Source organism: Lagenorhynchus albirostris, chromosome 1 (genome assembly GCF_949774975.1).
Source record: "Lagenorhynchus albirostris chromosome 1, mLagAlb1.1, whole genome shotgun sequence".
Lineage (NCBI taxonomy): Eukaryota > Metazoa > Chordata > Mammalia > Artiodactyla > Delphinidae > Lagenorhynchus > Lagenorhynchus albirostris.
Window position 1 is genome coordinate 179709271 of NC_083095.1, and position 26806 is coordinate 179736076.

The following is a 26806-nucleotide window of genomic DNA, read 5'->3' on the forward strand; positions in this document are numbered from 1 at the left end:
CCCACATAAGCAGAAGCTTTCTGGGGTCCTCTTTTAAGGGTGTGAAGGAGTCTGAGATAAAAAAAAAATTTGAGATCCACTGATGAAGACCAAAGGTTGGAAAACTTTTTCTGAAAAGGGTCAGAGGGGTAGTGTTTCAGGCTTTGTGGTCCAAAACAGTCTCTATGGTAACCACTCAACTCTGCTGTTACAGTGCAACCACATAACGATACACAAACCACAGGCATTGTGGGATTCCAATAAAACTATTTACAAAAATGGCCATGTTGGCTGTGCCACGGAGGCAGGTCACAGCCTGCCAGCTCCTGACCTGGACGTTGCCTATGTCGGTGATCCCAGAAGTCAGATCCCCTCACTCTACAATCAGAATTTCCAGTGGTCCGCCTCTCACTTGGGGTCTCTGAAACAGCCTGTCTCCAGGTCTGCTCCTCAGCCTATCCCTCACCTCCTTCAGGTCTGCAGTGAAGCGAAACCCTATTCCAAACCGCATCCCTTCCCCATGCTTCCTGTCTTTACTTCTGTCCATGGCACTGATCACTTCCTAGTATACTCCATGATTTACTTACCCCTTTTACTTATTACCATCCGTCTTTACCCACCAGAATGTCAGCTCGTTGAGAGCAGGTTTGGTCTATTTTGTTCGAGCTATTCCCAGCACCTAAAGCAGTGCCTGGCCCATAGCTGGTGTTCAATACATACTTGTTGAATAAAATAGACATGGTATCTCTCGTAGGTGCAAGTGGTCCTCGCTTAACACAAAGGAGCGCTCCTGGCAGCTTTGTGCTCTGGGCGCCTCCTAAGTGCGCAGCATGATCAATTACATACAACGTGGATGACCAAACTTAATGAATACAAGTTAATAAAAATCAGTCTTACCTTTAAGTCATATTTCCTATATACAGATAAACGGTGGCTGAACACATTTCTTGTAACAATCACATATATTTCAACTCCATCAACATTAAGCCGGTACATGCCCAGGAACTGGGGAAGAAGGGTGATCCCATGACATTCCACTATATACTGCATAGGAGAGAAAGAAAAACGGGGGGGAAATGATCCAGTCAAAAGGTGTTCATTCAGATGTAAAATGTAAGTCTTCTGCTCTGGTGTTTATACAAAGTGATAATGGTTTATTATCCAACTATTAATGTCCTGTTTACAGAAAATGACCATGTTTGTACTGCCTTCAGCAGTACAGGTCTGCATCCACCGTGCACAGATAAAATTCAACTCTTATCTCCAGAGATATTTTCTCCCTAACATTCCAAACTAATTTGTAAAGTCAAAACTTGGATATAATGGTGTAGGGTGAGAGGACAGGTGATTGGTCCTTTCTGTAATTCCTTTAAAGTGAAATCACACTCTACCTGGGGCTGCCATCTTCCTCCCTAGAAGCCTTTATGATGATTTCATGAGGTTCAGGCAGCGTGACTTGGCCACTAAGATCAACTCCTTTAACAGTGTTGAAGTCGAGATTAAAAAGGAAATTGTGGAGAAAGCTCAGTGTTAGAAGCTGGGAGAGTTGGGCTCCAGTCCTGGTTTTCCTGTTTCTTATTGAGACTCTAATGTTTAAATTGCCCACTGGTCTCCCAAGGCAAAAGGAATAAAAGCAAAAATAAACAAATGGGACCTAATCAAATATACAAGCTTCTGCACAGCGAACGAAACCATAAACAAAATGAAAAGACATCCTACAGAATGGGAGAATGTATTTGCAAATGAAGCAACCGACAAGGGCTTAATTTCCAAAATATACAAACAACTCATACAACTCAACAACAACAAAAAACCAACAACCCAATCAAAAATTGGTTTTTCGAAAAACACTTCTCCAAAGAAGAAATACAAATGGCCAACAGGCACACGAAAAGACGCTCAGCATCACTGATTATTAGAGAAATGCAAATTAGAACTACAATGAGGTACCGCCTCACACCAGTCAGAATGGCCATCATTCACAAGTCTACAAATAACAAATGCTGGAGGGGGTGTGGAGAAAAGGGAACCCTCCTACACTGTTGGTGGGAATGTAAATTGGTGCAGCCACTATGGAAAATAGTATGAAGGTTCCTCAAAAAACTAAAAACAGAGTTGCCATATGATCCAGCAATCCCACTCCTGGGCATATCCTGAGAGAAAATGATAATTTGAAAAGATACATGCACCCCTCTGTTCATAGCAGCACTAGTTACAATAGCCAAGACATGTAAACAAACGAAATGTCCATCCTCAGAGGAATGGATAAAGAAGATGTGGTATATATATACAATGGAATATTACTCAGCCATCAAAAAGAATTAAATAATGCCATTTGCAGCAACATGGATGGACCTAGAGATTATCATACTAAGCGAAGTAAACGAGAAAGACAAATGCCATATATCACTTATATATGGAATCTAAAATACGATACAGATCAGCATAGCTATGAAACAAAAACAGACTCACAACTATAGAGAACAGACTTGTGGTTGCCAAGGGGGAGGGAGGATAGGAATGGGAATTTGATTTTAGCAGAGGAAAACTATTATATATAGGATGGATAAACAACATTATACTGTATAGCACAGGGAACTATATTCAATATTCTGTGACAAACCATAGTGGAAAAGAATATGAAAAGAATATATATATGTATAACTGAGTCACTTTGCTGTACAGCAGAAATTAATACATTATAAATTAACTATACTTCAATAAAATTAAAAAAAATAATTTATGAAAAAATATTCTTCTTTTTTTGGATACATTAAAATGAATACTTTGTATATTTACAAGTGACATTGAATAAAAAATTCATGTCAGTGAAGAAATAAATAAACTGCCCACCAGAGCAGCGGTGTGAAAAAGGGCTTGCCCCCGCTCTACAGACAGACGGACACACTCTGGCCCCATGTTGGATTCATCAAATCCACTGAACAAGTCCCAGAACTGACACCATTTCCAAGGAGAGTTGCAAAAACACAACATGCGTTTATCAGTCTTGAATGACGATACTCTAAAAGGCCACAAGATGGAGACACTTCTCCTCAAAAGACCACCCTTACAAACTGGGTCCCATTGCACTTTCCAAAGGAAAGTTAGGTTTTCCTTCCTTTAAAATGAAGGGGAAAGAAGATTTCAAAAAAGCTCTTTTATTCCCATGACATGTGTGTGAACTCTCTCGGATAACTGAACAGCATGAATAACATGATTCCAAAATTGTAAAAATGGTACCTGTTGTGCCTATTTACAGAGATGTGTCTGGAAGAATGGTCACTATGGTAATGGTGAAATTTAGGGTAACTGCTTTCTTCCTTTTTAAAAAAAAAAAAAAACCATTCTGCTCGAAGTTTTCTGTTGTACAGTGAACATTTTATAAAAATAAGAAAGTAAAAAAAAAAAAAAAAAAAAGAAAGTAATCAGAATGCCCTTTCAAACTTTTTAGTGGTAAACACTGTAATAATCAACTCTGATAATATTAAACCAACTTAAGATTTTTTTTAAAAAAGCCTTTAGTTTTTATCATTAAAGAAAAGATGAACAGCATCAGTATAGGAGTTTGATTTTTGCCACCCAGAGTTTTGGAAGACTTTAAAGATGCTCCTGCCCTTAAAAAAAAATCTTACTGACCATAACTGAGCTACATATTTTAGTTGGATGGATTTTTCTGAGTTTCACCCACAACCTGCTCTTAATGCAAAGTCTGATCAGAGGAACATTTTCTATTTCTCGCCTTTCAAAGAACAGTAAATTAACTTGATTTGCGCTAATACAAAATAGGTGGTAAAGAGCTCTTGGCTGAAATGAAGATTTCTCACATCTGATGTAAAGCAACAAAAGAGAGTGGTTGTCTGGTACCTCTGAAGAGAGATGGTTGGATGGGCCTTTTAAACACATGGAGGCACACAGGTTTGTTTGGCTGTTCAAGTCCCCTGCCTTTGTGCCATTCTGCTCAGTTATTCTCATCATGGTCTATCTTTTAAAAGTCCTGCTGGTAGAAGATAACTCTTAGATCAAAATCTTGGTACAGTCACAGAGCACCCGGAACACAGCAGATACTGACCACTAACCATATTGATGAATATATTAAAGAAACCTGACTACAGGAAATCACCGACAAGCTGTTTTTTTCCCCCAGGGGAAAACACACACACAGATTACATTCTACAACTCCTCTATCTTTAAGATTACATAAGTTACTCCATGTTAAAAAAAACAGATCAAATTTGATCCACTTCATCCAGCAAGTTTCTATGTGCACTTGTTCTCAAAGGCAAGGCTCACCTATGAGGCTCTCTGATGAACACCTTGAAAAATAGAGAGTTAATAAACTTAAAACTCCTGAGTTTATAAATATGTACACAACCACAACCACAGAAAGCCTCTCACGTTAGAGTTCAGTATTGACAAGCAGCAGTTGGTAGCAAAGGTTTAGAAAGCATTTATGCGTCAAAACTTTGCAGAAGAGAAAATTCTCCCTGTGAATTGAATTTCTGGGTGGGCGCACCGGGAAGACGCTGCTTCACGTCAGTGGAGGAAGGTCTCACTGGGTCTGTGAGCACCTGGGCTGGGGCACCACTGCACACGGAGTCACTGCGTGTGGGAGTTGACACAAACAGGCCCAGATACGATTCCCCTCAGATTCTTCACCAGCTGACCCAGGAAATGCTGTGCACACACCCCCTACATCAGTGGGCACATCTATGAGGGTTCCCCCACCCCACAAACTACTGGACGTTATCCCACATCTAGGGAGACTGTAAACTCATGGCCACATCACACTGCTCGAGCCTTCCTGATCCAGCTCCACATTCACTAGCTGTGTGACCTTGGGGAATTATTCAACCTCTCTGTGTCTCTGCATTTGGAGATGAGGCATAAGATTAGTAGTTAGAGCATAGGGGTTTTGTGAAGGGTGTGAAGATCAGGGAAACAGCACTGCAAGGATGGCAGTGATTCAAGCGGGAGCCGGATGAAACCAGGACCCTGGGGCGAGGAGTGGGAAAGGAAGTAGGGAAGGAAAGGGTGAGGGAGGCAAGCTCGCACCTGATGTGCTCCTCAAATGCTCCCTGAGAAATGGATTCTGTTTAAATGCAGGATGGGAACTCCCAATTTCAGGGCATCTCCACAGAACAGACTTACCAAAAATGAATAATGTTGCATGTGTGTGTATTTATTTATAAAGTGAGGCGATATTTTTGTAAATGTAAAACACTAAAAAATTATATTTCTCACTCATATTGCTTTTAGGATCAGAACTCTAAGCACTTCCCCTTCAAAAACTTAACCACTGACAAATTAACAAAACAACCTGTAAATAAATGCTTCAAAAATTATTTTAAAAGGGTGTATTGGTAGCACTACAGTATCATGATCAGGTTTTTGGCACGAGCAACCTTTTTTTAATAGTTACAGCCTCAGCATCTATTAATTTCTTTTTAACATTGTTGATTTGATTGCAAGACAATCTAAGGATGAATCTTTGCTTCATCCTTTTTAAACGCTTAATTTCGAATTCTTGTAATTACAAGAATGGAGAAATAGCGACTTAATCCCGAGGGTCACTCTTCAAAAACGGTGTAGCGGAGTTCCCTGGCGGTCCAGTGGTCGGGACTCGGTGCTCCCACTGCCAGGGCGCAGGTTCAGTCCCTGGTCGGGGAACCAAGATCCCCCAAGCAGCTCAGCGTGGCCAAAAAATAAACAAATAAAATGAAATAAAATAAAAATAAGTGTAGGTATTTCTTTCACTTTCAACCACTGTTCTGATGTGGCTACAAGGCAATCCTGCCTAACTGGCAAAGGACATAACGCAGATGTTCCTTGTCTGCCATGTTAAAATCTCAATTTACAGACTCAACAGGTGCAGTGCCCTAGCGCCACCCAGTAGACTCTTCCCTAGAGGTCAGATGAGTCTGTGGACTTCTGCCCTGTGCCACTCTGAGGTCCCAAGGGAGATAAGAGGTCACAAGTGGACCAAACACTTGGCAAAGCTGGTCATCCACGTGTGGCTCAGGAATTAGGAGCGCACATCTGCCAGAGGGCTGACTGTTCTGAGGGCCCCAGCTGTGTACGTACAAGCCTGCAGAGCCTTCCTCTCAGTGGCTCCTTAGATCCGCTCCTTTCCCAGAGGCCTTCCCATCTGTGGCCCAAAGCTGGCCTGTTATTTCCACCCCTCCAGGCTCTCTAGGTCACCTTCTCTCACGTCAAACAGGGAAAGTCTTGTCTGGCACATGAACTGGCAGCTTTCAGATGCTTGCGATTCAGTGATGACACTGAGCTTCCATCTGAATAAGGCATGGAACAGTTAGTCCCAAATTTTTAAAAGCGACCTTGATGGTCATCAATTCTTCTTACACTTACTATATGGAGCTAAAACCATCACAAGTATTCTTGGGATCAGCGTCCATATTCTCAGTGTTAAACTCACGGCATTACCTACATTTGCATTTTTAAAATATTGTTTTTTATTAAGTATTTTTCACTTTTGCATTTTCATAGCTGGATGCCTCGTGTCACCTTGCGTTGTCATTTATCCTGCGGTGGCTTCTGTTTTTTCCAAGAGCGCTTCTCAGACACTTGTATTTGCTGGCAATGTTCATCTGTAACCAATAACAGTTTTTACTTTTTTCTGTCTTCTTTTAAAAAATATCTTCTTGTACGAAAACTCCATGGTGTCACCAGTAAAGGCAAATTTTATCTCTTCATTAGTCTCCCTTAGAGCTTTTTCCTATATAACAGCTTGTCAGAACTGTAATGTAATGACAAATTGACGTGGTGAAATAGGAATTTTAAAAACATAAAATGCAACAGCCACAAGATCTCGGTTTCCTTTGCTCTTGGGTGCTCAGCAAGAATAACAAGTATTATGAATCCCCGATTTGTTGCTTCTTCTCATGCAAAATGAAATGCCATTAAAAGACTCACAGCTGACTGAAGGTTTCAGCAGAGAGGATTCTAAGTGATGTACTGGAACGGATAAATATTTATATCTCCGCATGATAGTGTGAACCTGGGCTCCAGCTCTTGGAAATTGCTGTTATTATCATGTTTCACTCATTTTTTTTAGAGGCTTGAAGTGACAATTTAATATAGCATCAAATTAATACTTCAATGTAAAGTCTTGCTTCAGTTAATGTTTTTGAAAGGTTAAATTATCTGTAATCCTTATTGTGCCTCTGCCTATGTTTACAGATCGCTCCAACAACATTCTTTTCATAACGGTGGGGGGGGGGGGAGAGAAAGAAAGAAAAAGGGAAAGAAGGAAGGAGGGAAGGAGAGAAAAAGGAAAGAGGAAAAAAAGGAAGGAAGGAAGAAAAGACAAAGAAAAGAAAGAAGCCAGCCTGAAATTAAGGATTGGTTTGCTTTAAAAGGACCAAATAAATAAATAATCCAAACATTCCTTGAATATTTTGAATTATCCTTCAAAATTCCTTGAATTTTGGGATAATGGTCCATGTCAGTTAATATGATATCTTTTGGTTTCAAATAGTTTTAAGTCATAAAAGAATGTACGGATGACTCCATTTAAGCTAATGTAAGTATAAAATTTTACTACTTTTCTTAAACTTAATAAAAAGCAGGCTTAAAAGGAATAAACATTCCTCTGCAGTATTTACAAACATTCTTAGTACTGAGATACTGCAGAATATACCTGAATGCAAACATTGGTGCCCCTAACTGTTTGTTATGCTGTTCTAGAGACCCATACATAACATCATCATTAAAGATGAAATGGCTTTGTAAAAAACACCTTATCAGGGACTTCCCTGGTGGTCCAGTGGCTAGGACTCTGAGCTTTCACTGCCAAGGGCCCAGATTCAACCCCCGGTTGGGGAACTAAGGTCCCACAAGCCGTGCAGTGTGGCCAAAAAAAACCAGAACAAAAAAACTCACCTTACCATAAGTATAGATGGAGCTTACTCAGTGGTTACAACTGAAATGCAGATGGACTGCCCCAAGCATCCCGGTGTTACGCGCTCTGGGAGGCCTGGCTGCCCAGCTCTGGACTGCAGTCAGCAGCCTTTGGTTGGCAGCTCCTTCTGGGCCTGCCTTCCTGTCCCTTTGGCCCAACATGGCAGCATCTGGGTGGAGGACCCCAAAGGGCCCCACCAGGCTGGCTGGCAGCCTGCCCCTCGCCCTCTGTCCAGTCTTCCTCCTTTCCTCCTCCCTCACTGGCTTCCATCCCTAATCAGTATCCTGACTCCACATGCTGTAGGCCTTCTGCTCAGGCCAGTCACTCCTGGGCAGCAGACACAAGAGGCAACAGATTCAGGACCTCCAGGAATGGCAGAGCTTAGGACTACCGGAAATAGAACTTGAAGAGTTATGCATAGAGCATTTGAAGAAATAAAAGGATGCAAGTTCAGAAATGAGCATATATAATAAAAAACGATCAGGAGTGCACTGGTGGATTTTTTTAAATGGAACTTCTAGAAGGAAAAATATGATCGTTGAAAAAAAAAAACCATTGGACGGGGAGGCAACAGATTAGAACAGCTGAATAGAGGATTAGGAGTGGGTGACACAGCTGAGAAATTTATCCCAAACGGAGCAGAGATGTTTGGAGAAGGAAAACGGGAAAGGAAAGTGAAGCGCCGTGGAGGCTGGAATGAAAATGTCAAATCCGTAGATGCTGGAGAGAGGCGGGGAGACAGGCGGTGTATGAAGAAAAAAGAACAACGGGAATTCCAGAAACTGGAGATAACGTGCTGCAGGAAACACGTGCTGCTGAGTGGGCTGCGCAGCTGGAAACCTGGGGAACGACGGCTGGGACGCTGGGAACAGACGGTGACGCCCCCACCTGCAAAGTGTCTGCAGAGTGGAACTGGAAGGGGTGCTCAGGGACCCTGGCGGTGGCAGCGCCTTCCAGACTTTACTAAGAGAGAAGCAAGAAAAGTATGTGCAGCTTCTGAAGGCACAGAGGCTCTGCTGGGAGTTGCCTTGAATCTCATAGTTCCAGGTGCTTATAGGGCTTCACACTTTAATGTGCTTTTCACATTTCGACTGGCCTCTCCTCCAAAGAGAACAGAAAAGCCAAAGAGCAGACTCGGAACGTTTCTCCTGCTCTGGAAAGCTGGTCCTGTGCTGCCACTTACAGGGGCTTCGTCAGCATCACCCGGGAGCACGTGAAGAACACAGCACCTCAGGTCCACCCACGATCTACTGAGTTGGAATGTAAATTTTTTACAAGATGCGCGGGGGTTCCGTCTATGATCGGCAGTTTGGGAAGCGCTGAAGGAGTGTGTAACTTCTTCTCTTTGGGCAGCACGCCCTCAATTTTTAAATTTTAATTTTTGGCTTTTAAGGGACCTATTTTCTCGGTTTCTCTCTGTTCGTGGCCAATGTGACTGTCCTTCGTGGGAGGATAAAAAGATGTACTCCAAGGAGGTTCCAAAAAGTCAAGCATTCACCCCCCAATCCTTTACTGAAACTTGAGGTACTAGCCAGCTTTTTCAACAAGGATTTCAGATTTTTAGGTGTAACTTCTAGATTTGGTTCCAGTTACTGTCTCCCAAATAACAAAGGATAAGGAAGGATTTTTAGGTTACTTTATCAATTCTGTCAACTCAGTCACTTCGAAATAAAAAACAAATAAATTTAAACACTACATTTCAAAAACATAAAAGATATTCCTAACACTATTTTCATAAGGCATTTCTTGATCATCTGCATTGGAACATGTTCCCTCTGCTAAAATTTCTAAAATTTTATTGACGTTGACTCTTAATTAAAGCCGAAGCCACACGATACCAAAACTCCCAATGAATTCAGGTCAAAAAAGAAAAATCAGTCAATTTAGAAGAAATAAGACATTCAAGAAGGTTCTTGACCATTTTTTCCTTTCTGAATGCTCTTCAGCATTGCTCAGCTAATCAGGTGATAATCGTCATTTATTTATTATATTTTAAAATTTTTATTGGAGTATAGCTGCTTTACAATGTTGTGTTAGTTTCTGCTGCACAGCAAAGTGAATCAGCTGTACATATACATATATCCCCTCTTCTTTGGATAATCGTAATTTGTAAGACCTGAGTTTGTCCTAACCTAACAGAAATTTGAAGAAAAGGATATTTACACCAAAGCACTAAGTTATTTTCCCAACCATAAAAAAAGAGAAAAAGGAAAAGAGACAAAAAAGTTTGCTCTGCTTAATATAAATTTTCCATTCGTCTGAAAGATGATGCTATGCTTTCTTAGCGAACAGTGGAAATTAGGGTAGGATTTGGGCAGCAAATAAGGACTAAGGCAAGATGCTGGAGCTTGGAAAAAAAAAAATCTAACTCCTCATGGTTTGAATCTTCAGATTTTTCTGCATCTGTGCCACACTCTACCAGAAACCAGGCCCCCTAGTGGATTCAAAGAGCAAATGATTTCGACACTGGGACTACGGCAACTAAGTATGTGCAAGAAAGGTATTTAATGATCTTATTCGATCATTTACATAGCACTTATCATATACCAGGCACTATTCTGAGCAGGTTATATAATAAATATCAATTCACCTGATTAGTACAACACTGGATGAAGGAGGTACTATTATCCAAATTGTATAGACAGAGAAGCGGATGCAGAGAGGATGGGAAACTTGGCCAAGGTCACACAGCAGGTCGGGAGCAAAGCAGTCAGCTGCAGAGTGTGTGCCCTGAAAACCACCTGTCACACAGCACTGCTGGTGAGGTTGGCTCATCAGAAAATTAACCCTAAGAGGAATTTCTTTAAATATCTAGCAATGTTCTACTTCTCCAGAGGCTGGCCTCGGGGTAATTTTAACCTTCCAGAATACAGCTGCACCTCCGGATATATCTTACTAAAACAATAAAACAATGAAAGAAAAGAAAAAAGAGACGTCAAGCGCCACGGAGTAACCAAAGCTGTCAGAAAGCCCATCCAATTTATTCCGCAGGAGTCGCCCTCTCTGAGAGCCTGTCCATCTACTGATCTGGGATCTGAACACGCCTACTGGCCTGTCCAGGTGGGGTGGGGGTTTTCAGAAGCAAAGGCACATTCGAAGGTAAAAGCAACAAAAAGCAAGAAGAAATAAATGAACTGACAGTCCCCACACCGAAGCAGGAGACAGAAAAATTTTGACTAGACATAAATCCTAAAAGTAGTCTACGCCACCTTACATCCTCTCTGGAATTAGGTCAAGAGTAAATACACGGCACAGGGAAAACAGTCAATAGTATTATAATAGCTTTGTGTGGTGCATAATCTATAAAAATATCGCAGCACTATGCTGCACACCTGAAACCAGTATAATATTGTAAGTCAATTATACTTCAAGAAGAAAGAGGGTAAATACATGCACAAACGAATGAAAGGGTGAACGAAATGCAGATGGGGAAACTGAGGTTCAGAGATCGCTTAAGTAACCAGTTTGTGACAAACTATGACTTAGGTCTCCTGACCTTCAATGTAGCGTCCTTTAAATAAATCATATTAACAATGGTGACTCTCAATCACTAAGACCCTTTACCTCTGTTTATTTAAAACTTGTTTTCTTCCAGCTTTATTGAATATGATTGACACACAGCACTGTACAAAGTTTAAGGTGTACCACATAATGATTTGATTTCCCACATACGTCATGAGATGATGATCACAGTAAGTTTAGTGAACATCCAGCATCTCACAGAGACACAATAGCAAAGAAATAGGAAAAACGTATTTTCCTTGTGACGAGAACTGTTAGGATTTCCTCTCTTAACAGCCTGCATATGTAACACACAGCAGCGTTAATATCTATCATGTTGTACATGGCATTCTAAGTACTTATAACTAGAAGCTTTTACCTTTTGACTACCTTCATCCAATTCCCCCACCTCTGGTAACCACAAATCCGATCCCTTTTTCTATGGCTTTGTTTGTTTTTCAAGAATAACTGACCTACAACACTCTGTTTTAAGGTTAACACTAAGACCCTTTATATTTAAAATACTTTTTATAAGAAGCAAAACACAGATGCTGAAGAAATGAGAAATGAGCTTTTTCTGGATAAAGAATATACCAAGAAAATAATCATTCTGTAGCAGTGAAATGAAATATTTAGTACTGTGACAGCCCCTGGAGCATGTTAATATTTTGCTCCCCAATGTATTTTATGTAATAATGATGATATGTCAAATCTGCATGTTTGTTACAGTAACTACCCCAGAGGAGACGTTTCAAACTGTAATTTCTGTAGAGTCAAAAAATTCTGAACTCAAAGATGTCATCAAGAAGTTGATATTTGAATTGCATGTCACACTGTATTAGAATAGTATCATAGTCACTTATCAGAATAATATGTTTTCATCAGTCACTGAAGTATCACATTGCTTTAAGAGTTCTGAGACAATTTAAAGAAAGCGGAAAAAGAATGCATCAGCGCGACATTAAGTTCCGGAGAGGAGTGAATGGCTGAAGCTGCGTCCTAGAATTCCATTTATTCAGAAGCCAACGCCTGAGCATTTTTACCCTCATAGGTACTAACCCAGCGCTTCAAAATTTCCTTCACAATCGGCAACAGCATAAGCGCTGTAGGACAGATTTCAAAAGGAATAGATGTTATAAAAGAGTGATTAGATGTTTAATGGATTTAGAGGCTGAACAGTGTTTTTGAGAAAAACAAATGAGGGGCAGTCCCAAGTTTCCAGAAACAGAAGGTAGCTTCAAGATGTTCACAGACCTCACTGCAAGCAAAATGCAGTTGATCAAGCTCGGTGCTGTGTGTCCACCTAGAGGGGTGGGATAGGGAGGGTGGGAGACACAAGAGGGAGGAGATATGGGGATACATGTATATGTAGAGCTGATTCACTTTGTTATAAAGCAGAAACTAACACACCATGGTAAAGCAATTATACTCCAATAAAGATGTTAAAAAAAAATAAAAATTTTTTAAAAATGCAGTTGTTCATATTTGAGAAGAATAAGCAACTGCCAAGAAATAATTCCTGGGGCTTCCCTGGTGGCGCAGTGGTTAAGAATCTGCCTGCCAACTCCGGGGACACGGGTTCGAGCCCTGGTCCGGGAAGATCTCCCATGTCAACGGAGCAACTAAGCCCGTGCGCCACAACTACTGAGCCTGTGCTCTAGAGCCTGCGAGCCTGCGAGCCACAACTACTGAGCCCGCGTGCCACAACTACTGAAGCCTGCGTGCCTAGAGCCCGTGCTCCGCAACAAGAGGAGCCACCGCAATGAGAAGCCTGCGCACCGCAACGAACAGTAGCCCCCGCTCGCCGCAACTAGAGAAAGCCTGCGTGCAGCAACGAAGACCCAACGCAGCCAAAAAAGAAGGAAAGAAATAAGTAAATTTATTAAAAAAAAAGAAATAATTCCTGATGCTACAGCAGAAAGCGTGACAGTAAAGGAAGGAAGCGGACTTTTACAGGCACCTCAGAGCCTACAAATCCAACCAAGCAGCACCTTTGAAGGAGTCACTTTGAGAGGCTGGTACTTGATGTGATGGTTTAAACACCTGAGAAGCCCCTGGTTAACAGCAACAGCGTGTGTGTATGTTTGTGTGTGTTTCAGCGTGTGGTTTAAACACCAGTTCTCAAGGTGGCTGCTGCGATATTGCCATCAATGGTCATATTCATGCCATAAGACTACACTTTCTCAAGGTGACACTGTTGTTACTGGCCACTGGGGTAGGACTTGACGACTGCTATGACCACCACCACGTGTGGAGAGCCTGGCGTGTGGCAGACACTGTGCTGAGTGCCTGCCCTACAATCGTCAGGGCCCAGGAGTCAGCTGATGTTTCCATCTCCACCGTATAAATCAAGAAGCTGAGGCTTTAAAGTCTGGAAGTCACGTGGCTATTAGTGAGTGACAGGGCTGAGATCTGCACCCAGGACTGTCTGACGTGGGACTTCACGCTGTTACTACTTCACAGTACGGCCTCATACAGCTCTAGCTGGGGGCTGGGATCGTGTGCTCTACCAGGCCCTTGTGCTGGAACGTCGTACTGAGGAAGGGAGGCGGGGAGGGGGGATTGCGGGGTGGGAAAGAAACAGAAAGAGATGGCTGTTCCCAAGGGTAGTTTCACTTTATGCCCAGGTGATGATGAGGGGATAATGCTGACGTGAAAAGGAGGTGGTGAGTAGACAAACACTTTCTAAAATCAGAAACTTCTCTGGGCAGGAGATTGTGAGTGGTGGTGGGGGGGGGGGTGGGCCTTTCTGGGGCCAGGACAGGAAGGGACCAGTGCAAGCAGGAGAGGATCTGTAGGTGTAAATGGATAAATACTCAGAGGTCAGCACCTCACTTCCAGCACGTGCAAAATCACTTCCGAAATGTTGCCAAACCTTAAGCAGAGTGATTTTAAAATCAGAGTGGTAATCATCACAACTATTGTACAGAAGGGTATTTAGATTAAACGTGTTACGTCTATTAACTACCGATCTATTCATTCCTAAATGTTAACTGTCGGTAATCCAGCCACAGTAATTTTTAAAAACACAGCTAGAGGGAATTTTTCTGTCAAATGTGTTCTAGTCATGTCCTAACTATATATTTAAATCTTTGGCCTTGATGATAATTTGTCACAAATGTCAACCTTCTCAGAGTTTCACATAAAGATAAACATTACCTGGTGGTATTTCTTTAGGATGTTGTGCATTTCAGCCACATCTTCACTCGTGATGGTCTTGATGATGTACCTCTTGTCGTAGGACGTGTGGAACCGGGCTCCGCTGCGGGCTTGGGAGTCGTTGGGAAGGGGTGCACTCCTGGTCAGGGAATTCTTCCCGTGGGATGACAGGGGAGGAGGGAAGAGAACCGGTTAAAGACTAATTTCCAGGTCATTTGTTGTCACCACAAATTTTCAAAAACATCTGTGTTTGGAAGAAGTTGCTAAATAGGAGGACAACATTTTCTATTCATTGTACCTCAAATGGCAGAAATGAAAACAGCGATTCTAATGTCTAGAATTATAATCAAAGTTACTTTGTTCATCTTGTTCTTTTGAGTTGGACAAGAGCTGAGATTTCCCCCTCAATAAAATTAGGTTCCAGCCATGAAAGGACATCTTACTTTCCCTGAGTGTTTCCTTGTATGACAGGTATTCTGCCAAGCGTTATACACAGAGGACTCCTCCCAACTCTGATAACATTCCCATGAAATGGTTACTAGTGATATCACCGTCGTTGTACAGACGAGGAGATGGGGATCAGAGAGGTATAATCGTTGGGAGAAAGTCACACAGCTAGTAAGGGGAAGAGCCAGAATGCCATCTGCAGTGTGGCTGGCTCGGAACCCAAGTTCTCAACTAGTCAACTACTCAAGTAGTAAACAACTTAATTACTAAACGCTGTGGCCCATGGCTGCCCTGGGAGGGCCTGGCCTGGGCAGGTGTGCTCTAACCCAGCTCCAGAAGTTTCTGACCTGGCCCATCCTCCACCCCACTTCAGCCATTTTTGAGGATGATTCATCTCCTGGAGAGGATGGGGCAGGGCTCTGAGTGGGCGCTCTTCTGCAATCACTTCACTCCAGGATCTAGCATTCCATTCCATACTCACTGTCACTCCTGCTGTCTCCCCTGCTCTCACCTGTGACTCCCCTGTTTGAATCTGTTTTCCTAGAGCCTCCAGGAAGTCTGTCCCGCTTTCCCCCAACCGTCTTACACTGGTCACCAGGCTAGTGGATCAGCAAACCCCCAGCATCTGAGGAAGCCTGGTCTTCGCCTCTGCTAACTGTGTCCTTGAGAACCCACCTCCATTCCCTGCCCAGCCCCACTGGACGGCGTATGAGGGATTCACAGGGAAAGACAGTCCCACTTCACCTTCCTCTCCCAAAGTGGGCATTTGAAAGCCCCAATGAACCAAAGTCTGTCTAGTTAGGGGGACACAGATATCTTTAGAGAGGCAGGTGGTATCACTGCATCATGACTGTCAGTGAGAGTTCCCCATCAGTCTAGAATGTTCAAGCCTCCTTAACCTTTCCTTCTTTCCCAGATGAAATCCACCAGGACTGAGCCGTATGAGGTCTTAATGACACTGCGGTGGTGCAGCAACTTGTGGAGGGCCTCCTCGGGCTGAGGGAAGTGAGCGCATTCTCATCTCCAGGACCAGCCCTGGCACCTCGGCTGCTGTCTTTACATCCTGAGACAGCACATCCTGATCTGAATGTAGCCGGGCACAACTGCCAAGTGCAGAGCTGCTCCTGCCAATTAACTGAATTTGCTTTCCTTAGCTTATTAGAAAACCTGAGAGAAGGGGGCGGGAAATCAGTGTAACTCCCAATGATTTTAAAAAGCAGGAACTGGCCATGTTAAATGATGAAGACAGCTGAAACTCATCAGATAGGCTGCGAAGGAGGAAAAGGATTTTCAGGATGAAAATGGCTATAACAACAAGAGTCTGATTCTTACTTATATTGATTTTTTCCCTCAAACATAAAACTCCTCCTTTATACCACTTCCTACTAAGAACAAAAGGGAAGAAAATCAAAGTGAATGCCCTCTTCGGGGGTTTTAAACACTGGCCAAAAAAAGCAATCATTGCTCTTGGCTTAAGGGTCTTTTTCCTCCCAAACATTAATTTGTAAAAGGTTATTCCAAATAAAACAAGAACACTAGGAACTGTAAGATTACAAATTACTTTCAGGGATAAAAATCAAAGCAGGAACAATCAACTTAATGAAAGACAGGCGGACCAGGTTATAAACTCTGTAAAACTGACAACACATGTAAAATAACTTTTTGGGGGGAGGGGGGAATAGTAAAGGATAATTATATTTAGCAAAGGACAGAATTACAGCAGCATCAGTTTCATAGCCTGTTTTCTTAGACGTACTGGATATGAAAATGTAACATTCTATTACGGACCAGTGGGAAAGAACAGAATTGAAAGCTGCAGTCAGTGATTCTCAGACTCTAATGAGCAACGGAGTCACCTGGGGATCACGTGACAATGCAGCGTCTGACCTGGCAGGTGTGGGATGGGGCGTCTGAAGCAGCAGAAGACGCCGATACAGCTGCAGCGGGTCTGCAGACCACACGTGAGAACCAAGAGTCTACTGAATCGTGGCTACGAGGGGATTTGTCTGGTGCAGAGTGTGGAGAGTCTAGTGTATTAAGTGTGTTATAATTACAAACGTACCTGCCTGAATGCCTGTCCCGTTATAGTCTGTCCAACTCTGGTTTGATTAAAATGTGAAACTTTACAGTGAAGAATGATAGTTCACTGCATTCACTGCATTAATTCATTAATGAAATGTTTAATAATACTACATTCAAAGCAACGTATGGATTGACAAACTAAAGGGCTAGAAAGGCAGAGTCAAAAATGTACAAACTCCTTAGCACAGATGCTATCTCCTTCCAAATTCTTTGCCTTTCCCTTCAGTTTCAGACATTGATAATTATTTATTACAGATTTTGTATACGGCCATAGGCCCTCCCATAATGGCCTGGCATATAAAACTTTACAAATTCTCATCTTGATTCTGCCTTAACTCAATTTTTCAATAATCACATAAGTAGTCCCAACCCACAATATCTACTTCCAATGTGTGGAGGAATTTTTTTAAGGCTCATTGTTTTCCAATAACCAGTGAAATTAGGAACAATCACACTGTGTCAAAATTCAGAATGTACCTTTTATAATCACTATGAATATAAAAATATATGAATCAGATTTAAAGAAAGCCTGAGACAAACAGACGATCAGAAGAGTGAATGCAATTTTACACAAAATGTGTGATCCTTGGAATGACTCTAAGGCCTGGAAAAATCCATACTCATTTATTTCCACAACACTCCTATGTGATAGAGCCAGGTGCATTTTTCCACTTGAAGATAATAAAACTGGGGTACAGTGGAACCGAGTGACACGCCTAAGGCTCCCGCCTAAAAGCTTCCTCTGAGGTAACAAAAAGGGGCAATTTACAAAGACAAGGCTAAACTTTTGCCATTAATTAATACCATAATCACTGACTTTTTGTAACCTTTGACGAGATAGAAGTGAGTGTGTGTTGGTAAGGGCAGTACCGAGTAAGGCAGGGTGCTGGTCTGGGACCTAGAACATTCTCTCCACTCACCGATCCTTGGATACGGCATTCAGCATCTTTGAGCCTCAGTTCCCGGGACTATAAAGTGACAGAGGATAAGCCAGGGGAGGGGGCAGGCTGAACTAGGTCTCTCCCTCAGACCTCCTATGCCTCTAAAAAATGTATTTCCTCGAAGATATGGCTCTAGGAAGTGCAGGGCAGCACAGGCCTCAGAAGGTGATTTGATGTTTTCCAGCGGAAGTCCAGTCACAAGAGAGTCCAACCACCATCTGAGCAGGGGCATGATGATGGCTTAGGACATCTGGGCCAGGACTAAAGAGAGATGGCAATAGTTCTTAGAGCAGCATGGAAATAACACATCAGAGGTTCCAGATGTACTTGGACAATTTCAGCAAGAACGAGAGGACGAGCTAAGGGAAGGCGGTTGTGGACACACATGGAATGTAGTCAAAACAGTCTGCTATCTAGAAACTGAATATTGAAATTCCTCAGTGTCCCTTGTTGTGTCACAGAGGAAGAGTGAACCATAGCCTCATCCAGGATGCCTGGGCAAGTCTGGGAGGCCAGGAGGAGAAAGGCCTGAGAGAAACAGAGCTGAGGAGTGACCTCCAGAAGCCCCAGAGGGTCCCCTTATGTGTAAATAAACGTCATAATCAAAGAGCATGACAGGTGGAGGCAACCCTGGAGATTATTCCAAACCACCCAATTTACAGATGAGAAGACAGAGGCCCAGAGGGCAGAAACCACTTGCTTTGAGACCTGAGTGGGACGGCATCCGTGGAAGGCCTTGCAGAGGCCTCCACCCCCTGATTGGTCTTCTGAAATATCCTAATAGACCTACCCTAGTCTAGAAGCCATCAGAAGAGCAGACATTCTAAGCCCATGATGTACACACTCATCAGAGGGTTCTGAACATCAAAACTATCTCTTGTGTTACATTTAGTTTATTCATATTCTCTCAGGTTCATATTGTCATAAGCAGAGGTCTGATGACCTTTCAAGTTCCAAATAGCTCTGATATTGAAGCTAGAAGACAGGATAAGCATATACACGGGTGCTCTACGTTAAGACTGTGTGACTTTGGGCAAGTTATTTAAGCTCTTTGTACCTCAGTTTCCGTACTAGTAGAAAGGTAATAATGACGAGAATCACCATCACTAAAAGTTTGCCTGGGGGTTAAATTAGATAAGACAGAGTTTTGATAATAGTGCCTGGAACAGTAGCACTCCTTAATGGTAGCTATTATTATAAATAGCAAATTTCAACCTGGAAGACATTTAGAGGTGCAGATCAACATTAGCAAACTGCTCTGTGAGCTGGTGAGTCAAAAATGAAGGACTTACGGAATGGGTTCTTCCTGTTGGCTCCTTTCTTTGGCTGCACAGTGTGGCACGCGGGATCTTAGTTCCCCGATGAGGGAACGAACCTGTGCCCCCTGCAGTGGAAGCAAGGAGTCCTAACCACTGGACCGCCAGGGAAGTCCCTTCAGTTGGCTCTTGAGTCCACCCTGGCCAAGCCTCTGGTTCGTACCCAGTGAAAATCAAGAACCACATTCTTGTCACTCATACTCTCCATTTCACGGCTTACTTTCCACAGCCCTCAATAAGAACCACTTGCAGTTTGAAAAAGAATTTAAAACATTTTACACAAGTAAGTTTCAAGTCAAAAATTCCAGCCCCACTAGGTCTCCCTTCTATCCGTGGCCCCTGCTCAGCTCCCAGCATCCTCTCCAGCCGAAGGGCAGGAGGGATGGCAGAGAGTAGGCCAGTTCTGTAAAAGATGGAGAAAGCACGGGGGAGGTAGCCAGGAGAGCTGGGGTGACCCCTTCCCGAGGAGGGGAGGAAAGCCGGCTGGCTGAAGATGCCAACGGACTTGAAGGTACAGGGGAGGGAACGTCAGGGGGCCTGACGGCCGGGCCTCTAGTGACCTTGAGGTGGCAGCAAGGGCAAGGTGGGTGAGCCGCGGCGGGCTGTGGGAGGGCTTGAGGGGAGAGAAGGTTTGGAAAAGCAACCTTGGGATGCCGGTCTGGAAAGTCATTTGTGTAATGTACTGGGCTACCACAAAATCCACAATCCCGTTCAATGCAGAGCCTTAAAAGGCTTATTTAATTCAACACTGAAAATACAGACGTAATAGAAATCTGACATAGCGTCTGCCCACAACCGTCACTCCTTTACTACCTTTCTGTCCTTTTCAGGTTTTCAGGTCTCAGCATGTATGGCAGAAAGAGAAGCAGTGAGAAGTTGAGGGCAGTCAGACCCCCCACTCCTTACTGTTATCTGGTTATCTGCAAGGAAAGACAGTAGGACTTAATGGTCTCTAGGTTTCCTTCTTGCTCTACTAATTAGGATTCATTAATGTGTTACTGCTTTCAGTTTGTGGAGACTTAGCAAATGGACGATGATTTGCTTTTAGTTTGGGGGAAATCTAATGATAAATGTACGCAAACCGCAACAAACTGGCTTTTATTCACTGGCTACCCTCTTTTCCTATACGTTTGATAGTTGTATATTATAAACTATGTAATTCCTTAAATTCACTTGTTCTAAGTGGAAATACTATTAACATAAGCCCCTACATCAAGAAAAAGGCAGCCGAAATCAATGGTGGAGGGGGAAAAAGTTCTCCTATTGAATATAGACTAATCTGAAACTCCAAACATTCTTCTTCCCTAATGGCTTTACTGAGCTATAATTCACACACCAGACCATTTACCTATTTAAAGCACACAAATCAATGGTTTTTAGTACGGTTACAAAATTAAACAACCATTACCACAATGGATTTTAGAACATTTTCATCAACCTCAAAAAGAAACCCTATACCCATGAGCAGTCCCTCCCATTCTCCCTCCACCCCCCACCTAGGAAACCTCTCATCCACTTTCTGCCCTAGAGATCTGCCTGTCGGGACATTTCCTATTGCACAATCATCCAGCACACAGGCGGCTGTGATTGGTCCAAACATTCTTCCCCCAAGTCCCCGGAGCACACGCGTCACCCCGAGGGGTCCAGCTGTAGACCCTGGGCCGTGTCTGGGCGAGCGAGGCGACATCATGGGTGCTCCCTGTTCAGTCCAGTGTGGTGGACCCGTGACAGCCAGCCCATGCTGCTTCTGAGGATGCTGCCAGGCTTGCTGGGGATACCATGAACCGCTGGACAAAAATTAAAGTTCTAGGGCTTCCCTGGTGGCGCAGTGGTTGAGAGTCCGCCTGCCGATGCAGGGGAGACAGGTTCGTGCCCCGGTCCGGGAGGATCCCGCGTGCCGCGGAGCGGCTGGGCCCGTGAGCCATGGCCGCTGAGCCTGCGCGTCCGGAGCCTGTGCTCCGCAACAGGAGAGGCCGCACCGGTGAGAGGCCCGCGTACCGCAAAAAAAAAAAAAAAAAAAAATTAAAGTTCTAGGGCCAAGCTAGTAGATGCAGGGCACCTAAGAACAGGATGATATAGTCCATTTTGCTGGACGATCTTGCCTCTGGATAAGTAAGCTCACTGTCCACCACTCCTGTTTTCCACAGCCAAGTACATCACAGATCTACAGAGACAGGCTTGCACCTGGACAAGCATCTCCTCCAGCAAGAGATACAAGGAAACTGTAAGGGACTAAAAACAACTGCATACAGTCGGGGCAGATTGTGAACAAGATACAAAAAGACCAAAAACACAACTGCCACTTCTGAGGTGTCGGGAGAAAAGCAGGGTCCTGCACACGATCCCTGCGCCCAGCACCACCTGGGGGAGGGGCTGACCACCCTAAGCCCCCCTCCATCCCACCCCCACCTTTACCCCGTTTAAAGGACCAGCTTGCCCACTCAGTGAGCGAGGATGGGCACCTGTTACGTGCTTTCGCTCCCTAGTGCTGCAGTATGAGTCCCCAGTAAGGCCTTGCCTGAATTTCTCGTCTGGCCTCTTATCAATTTCTGTTGATTAAGGAGTCCAAGAACCCCGGTGGGTAGCATTACAACACCCCATCTCAAACCTCAAGAGCTGTGTTTGAATCTCTAGTGCCATGTCAGCCTTCAATGAGAAATAAAGGAAGATAATGAGAGATGAAACTCACTCTTGAATGGCCTTCCTACATTTATAATTGGAAATTTATTCTCCTTTCCCCAAAGAAAGGGATTAATGGTGCTCGCCTCCAAGCCTCTAAAAGTCTGCATTGAAGATGTTTATTTCCACAGTGGGAGGTCCAGGATTACTGGGGCCTCCAGGGGGGTGGAGCTCATCTTTGCCACCAATTTTTCTATACTTCTCATAAAAATGTCACGATCTATCAACATCAACCATTACGGTCTCCTATCCATTTTTTCAATACCCAAGCATTTTGAACATTTAATACCCTTGAACTACTCATATAGTCTTACAGACATTTGGGTTTTTTTTTTTTCCATTTTGATATGAGTTTGTATTTCTGCTAAAAATAATGTATGAAAGTTTTTCCATTTAGTCAACAGGAAGGCCATGTACAATCAATTCTGCCATGCTCAAATGTGTAAAAGCCAGCTCCTTACAAAGGAGACACGGCAGTATCATGTACAGGAACCTGAGTGACAGTCAGTGACCTATTGGCCGTGACTTAATAACAGATTCAGAAATGTGACAGCTGGGAGGGCCTCAGAGAGCACGGAGTCCTCCTCCCTCATTTCACAGATGAGAAAACTGAGACCTACCAGGGCTAAGCGACCAGATTAAGTCACAGTATCCGTCACTGAAGATCCAAGATGCAAACCAGCTTCTCAACTCGCAGGAAAATGTTCTTTCTCCCAACTCGGGCTACCTGTTTCATGGACCTGACACCTGCCCTGCTGACAACTCAGGATTACGATTACACGCCTCAAATCACACGGCCCAGGAGCCGGGAGCCACAGCCTGGACGAGGCTGCTTTCTGGGTTTGCGTTTGACGGATCTGAGTGAGCAGATGGTCCTCTGACCTCATCAGGGAGGGAAAGACCAACGTGCTAACATCATCATCAAGGATTTATTAAAAGCCCACTGTGTTTAAAGCCCTGTGTTATGCTCTTGGGGAATTTCAAAGAAAGTCTGAGCTGTGATCCCAGGCATGGAATGGCTTTCACTGCAGAGGGGGGCAGAACACTGTGCAACCGAACACTTATTAATAATGAAACAACTTACCAGAAAAGAAGGAAACAGATATGAACGGTAATGACCAGCAGAGAAAGAAGAAAAGTTGCAGGAGCGTCACTGAGCGCCGTGAGATCGCCTTTACAAAGATCAGGTTGGTACTTGACTCAGATTAAAATACCAGAGGCCTGTGTCCGAGGCTCCTGATAAGCAAACAGGCAGCATCTGCCCTGGACAGGAGCTCCCTGGCAGGGGTGATTGTCAGCGCTCGGCTGAAAACGAGGAGACTTAACCCAACGTGGGCTCAGGAACGGAAAACGCAGGCCAACAGCAAGGCTGAGCTGTCAGGTGGGGTCAGTTTGTGGTGGGGCAGTAATTGGTTCAACACTTGAGAAACAGCAGAAAAAGCACGTGAAAAAAATCTGAGGATGCTGATGGGCTGGGAGCGAGTTTTCCCAAAAGTCTGTCAGGAGAGATGTCCAATCTGAGGAGTGCCCTTTGGCTTCCAGCCCAGGTGGAGTTTCTGTCCGCTATTCATCATGAGAATTTTATTTTTAAACTTGAAACAAGAACATCAAAAGTTTAAAACGTTAGTTTTTTTTTTTGCGGTACGCGGGCCTCTCACCGTTGTGGCCTCTCCCGCTGCGGAGCACAGGCTCCGGACGCGCAGGCTCAGCGGCCATGGCTCACGGGCCCAGCTGCTCCACGGCATGTGGGATCTTCCCGGACCGGGGCACGAACCCGCGTCCCCTGCATCGGCAGGCGGACTCTCAACCACTGCGCCACCAGGGAAGCCCTAAAACGTTAGCTTTTAAAATTATTTTAAAATTAGAATCCAGTTACCAATACAAAGAAGAAAATGCATCAAATGTGAATAACAAGCGATTCTAATTCGGAAGATGCGGCAGGGGAAGAGCAAACCTAGTATTATCCTCCACAAAGAACCAGAGGGCTCAGTTTCTATTATATGGTGTATTTAGCTTTAACTGCATCATTGCCATCCTGTATAACTTTTTGGTTTCTGGTGGGCAATCCTTCCCGCAGCTCAGAAACTTCAACCGAAGCCTCTAGTTGACTTCCCAGGCCTGTCATAAGAGGTTCTGATACTAAGACTGGAAAGAGGGATGCAGGTTTTCTTGAAGAACATTAAAAATCAAGATGCCTGGGTTTCTGTAAATCTCATTAGCATCTAATACAGAATCTGTCATGTAATAGTTAAAAAAAAATTCCTTCATCCTTTCTTCTCTTCTGCATTCCCTATGATGTCTATCACAGAGCCTTACACACAGTAGGTGCAAATAAACACACACTGAGTTGATAATCGTGCGTGAAATCATCCACCTATGGGGAGCGGAGCTTAAAGTGGCAGAGGAGATGGAAGAACAGAACTGTAGCAACCGTAACAGCGAGGCCTCTGGGGGAGCATTCAACTTGAAAGACATCTTAAAAGAACGGTCATGGGGAGTCACATTGTCCCAACAATGATCAGAACACAGTTCACCTCTGTGCATATTACAAACCAGTGAAGTGATTTTAAAAAGCCCTAATAAGTTGGAGAAAATTTTGAATCTGAAAGCACTGAGCATACATGCATACACATACGCACACAGGTTTACATATGTATGTTCAGTGACACTGTTGTTAATAATGAGTATTCTAGAACTGTTGCTTGAATTTATCTTTAACAGCAAGAAAAAGAAGTTGTTTTTAAAAGACATTTTCAAGAAATCAAAACCAGAGGAAAGATACAAGTGTTTACGGAGATAGCAGGGATGTTTCTCAGTTCCTTTCAAGAAGTTTAAGTTGGCTGACGGAGGTCAATTAAGTTGGCTAATTACTATGTTCTACTTTGATCAGATGGATCGATACTGACTTTTTTCAGGTGCAGCAAAACTGCATTCACACACGCAAGGCAGGTGGCGAACATTTATCCATTTGATATAACATGAAGGTTTGAATACTAAATGAACCGCACGGTGGAACTCCTTTTCGCCACAGAGATTTAAAAGTCATTTGTCCAATGAGCAAGCGCTTCTGAAAATTAAACAGAGCAAGGCAAGGGGAACAGTGAGGGGCCTGGGCCCCTTGAGCCATCCAGTGCCTCCAAAGAGGATGAGACGCCGGGTCATTGATCCCACTTTTTAAATCAGATTGAGAAAGAGAGTTCAGTTTGGCACTAGGTGTCAACTGATACCTGTTACCTGTTCTGGCCACAGTGAATGAAGTGTCCGGGCAGTGGTGAGCCGAAGAGCCGAGACCACAGCCCCGCCGGCCCCCGCAAGCGCACTGCACTCCGCCTCCCTGGCTTGCGGCGCGCAGGCACCCAGACGCACCAAGCCAGAGCCACTGTTGGCACAACTTCCTCCGTTTTCCAAACCAAGTAGCCAACAAGGTGGGCTAAGACCCATGTGTACGATCTTATCTTCCGTTTAAACTCAGGGACCCTGCCCCAGCTGAAAAAATTTTAAGAGGTACAAACACTGGGAAAAGAACATAGAAATGGGGCCAGTACAATCGGCCCTCCGTATCCGCAGATTCCGCATCCGCAGATTCCGCATCCGCAGATTCCAACTGCAATTTGATCTGCAGTTGGTGGAATCTGTGGGTGCAGAGGGACTGTGTATGTCTGGTTTACTAAAGTTACTGTAAACACCCACTTTTTTATTTTTAAATAGAAATACAGTTGCCAAAGAGAAAGCAGCAATCTAAATGCCAAAAGCACCAGGCATGGCTGAGGGAAGGAGTGGTGTTCAAATGATTAATTACACTCACACCGGTTCTCCCTTGTACTGATCTCTCACGCTAAGAGCTTAACAGACTTGCCAATTAGTTCCGTGTGAATCATCCTCCACTCGCCTAATTTGCCTTCAAAGTTTGTATCAGCAATTTGCACTTACTTAAATATCAACTTACATGGTTTTGTTTTTAGGGGGGAAAAAGAGAGGGAAACCCCGTTCCTGTCTTAGTATTTCAGCAACTAAGGATCTAATAGATCCATTTGGGATCTCATTTAACAGGGCTGGTTCTCAGAAGAAATATAAGGACTTCACTGTGGTAATGAATTGAGGAATTTAACAAGATCCTGTAGCACAGGCCCTGAAAGTCGGTTTCTGTGAAACGCCAGTATCGCTATTTTATTTTTAAAAATTAAAATTAAAAAAAAAAGGAGGGGCACAAAGGAAGATACACACTTGAATGTAGCAGCAGAGTCAGAGGAGATTTTCTTAGGATGTCAAAGTTATCAGCTGTTCCTTCTTTTCAAAGCATACTATTTTCATACGGCCTCTTGAAATGTAATAACAGTTCTTACATAATGTAGAATGATTCCTTTTTATTCTATACGAGGCTTTTTTTACAATTCCAAAATTTATTCTTTAAAGGTGACTTGGCTTTTGCAGCAGTAAATTCAAGTCCAAGTGTGATCGAAGTTCTTTCTCTCTTACACATGAAGCCCACACCTGAACGCTGGCTCCATCGCAGTTTTTAAAAGCAAACCGAGCGCTCACACCCTCCCCGCCCACTTCCCCTCAGCCCTCTCCGGGGCGCACCCCAGCCTCTGCTCAGAGCCCGGACCTCCGTGGAAACCTTGGCCAGGTCCACAGAGGAGGGAACGTCACCGGCAGCCTGGCCAGCGTTGCTTTTTCAAAACATGGCAGCTTCAAGGCTTCTCATGCCTGAGTGAGCCTGTGAGAGATTCTTGGAAACTTTCAACAATGGGGCAGGGCAGGGAGGCCCACAGATCTACAAGAAA

The 26806-nt window shown here is 43.7% G+C and overlaps 1 protein-coding gene across 2 annotated transcripts in view; it reads right to left on the reverse strand.

The window, feature by feature from the left end:
• The window catches only part of PIP4K2A (phosphatidylinositol-5-phosphate 4-kinase type 2 alpha), a 178313-nt gene that overhangs the window by 43894 nt on the left and 107613 nt on the right, over positions 1 to 26806 (reverse strand). For both annotated transcript variants that reach the window (XR_009542738.1, XM_060161426.1), the window contains exons 4-5: positions 14558 to 14710; positions 877 to 1023 (exon numbers count right to left, since the gene is read on the reverse strand). Coding sequence is in view for 1 of the 2 variants with exons in the window: in XM_060161426.1 (XP_060017409.1) it covers positions 877 to 1023; positions 14558 to 14710 (300 nt within the window). In the remaining variant the exon portion in view is untranslated. The remainder of the gene's footprint in view (positions 1 to 876; positions 1024 to 14557; positions 14711 to 26806) is intronic.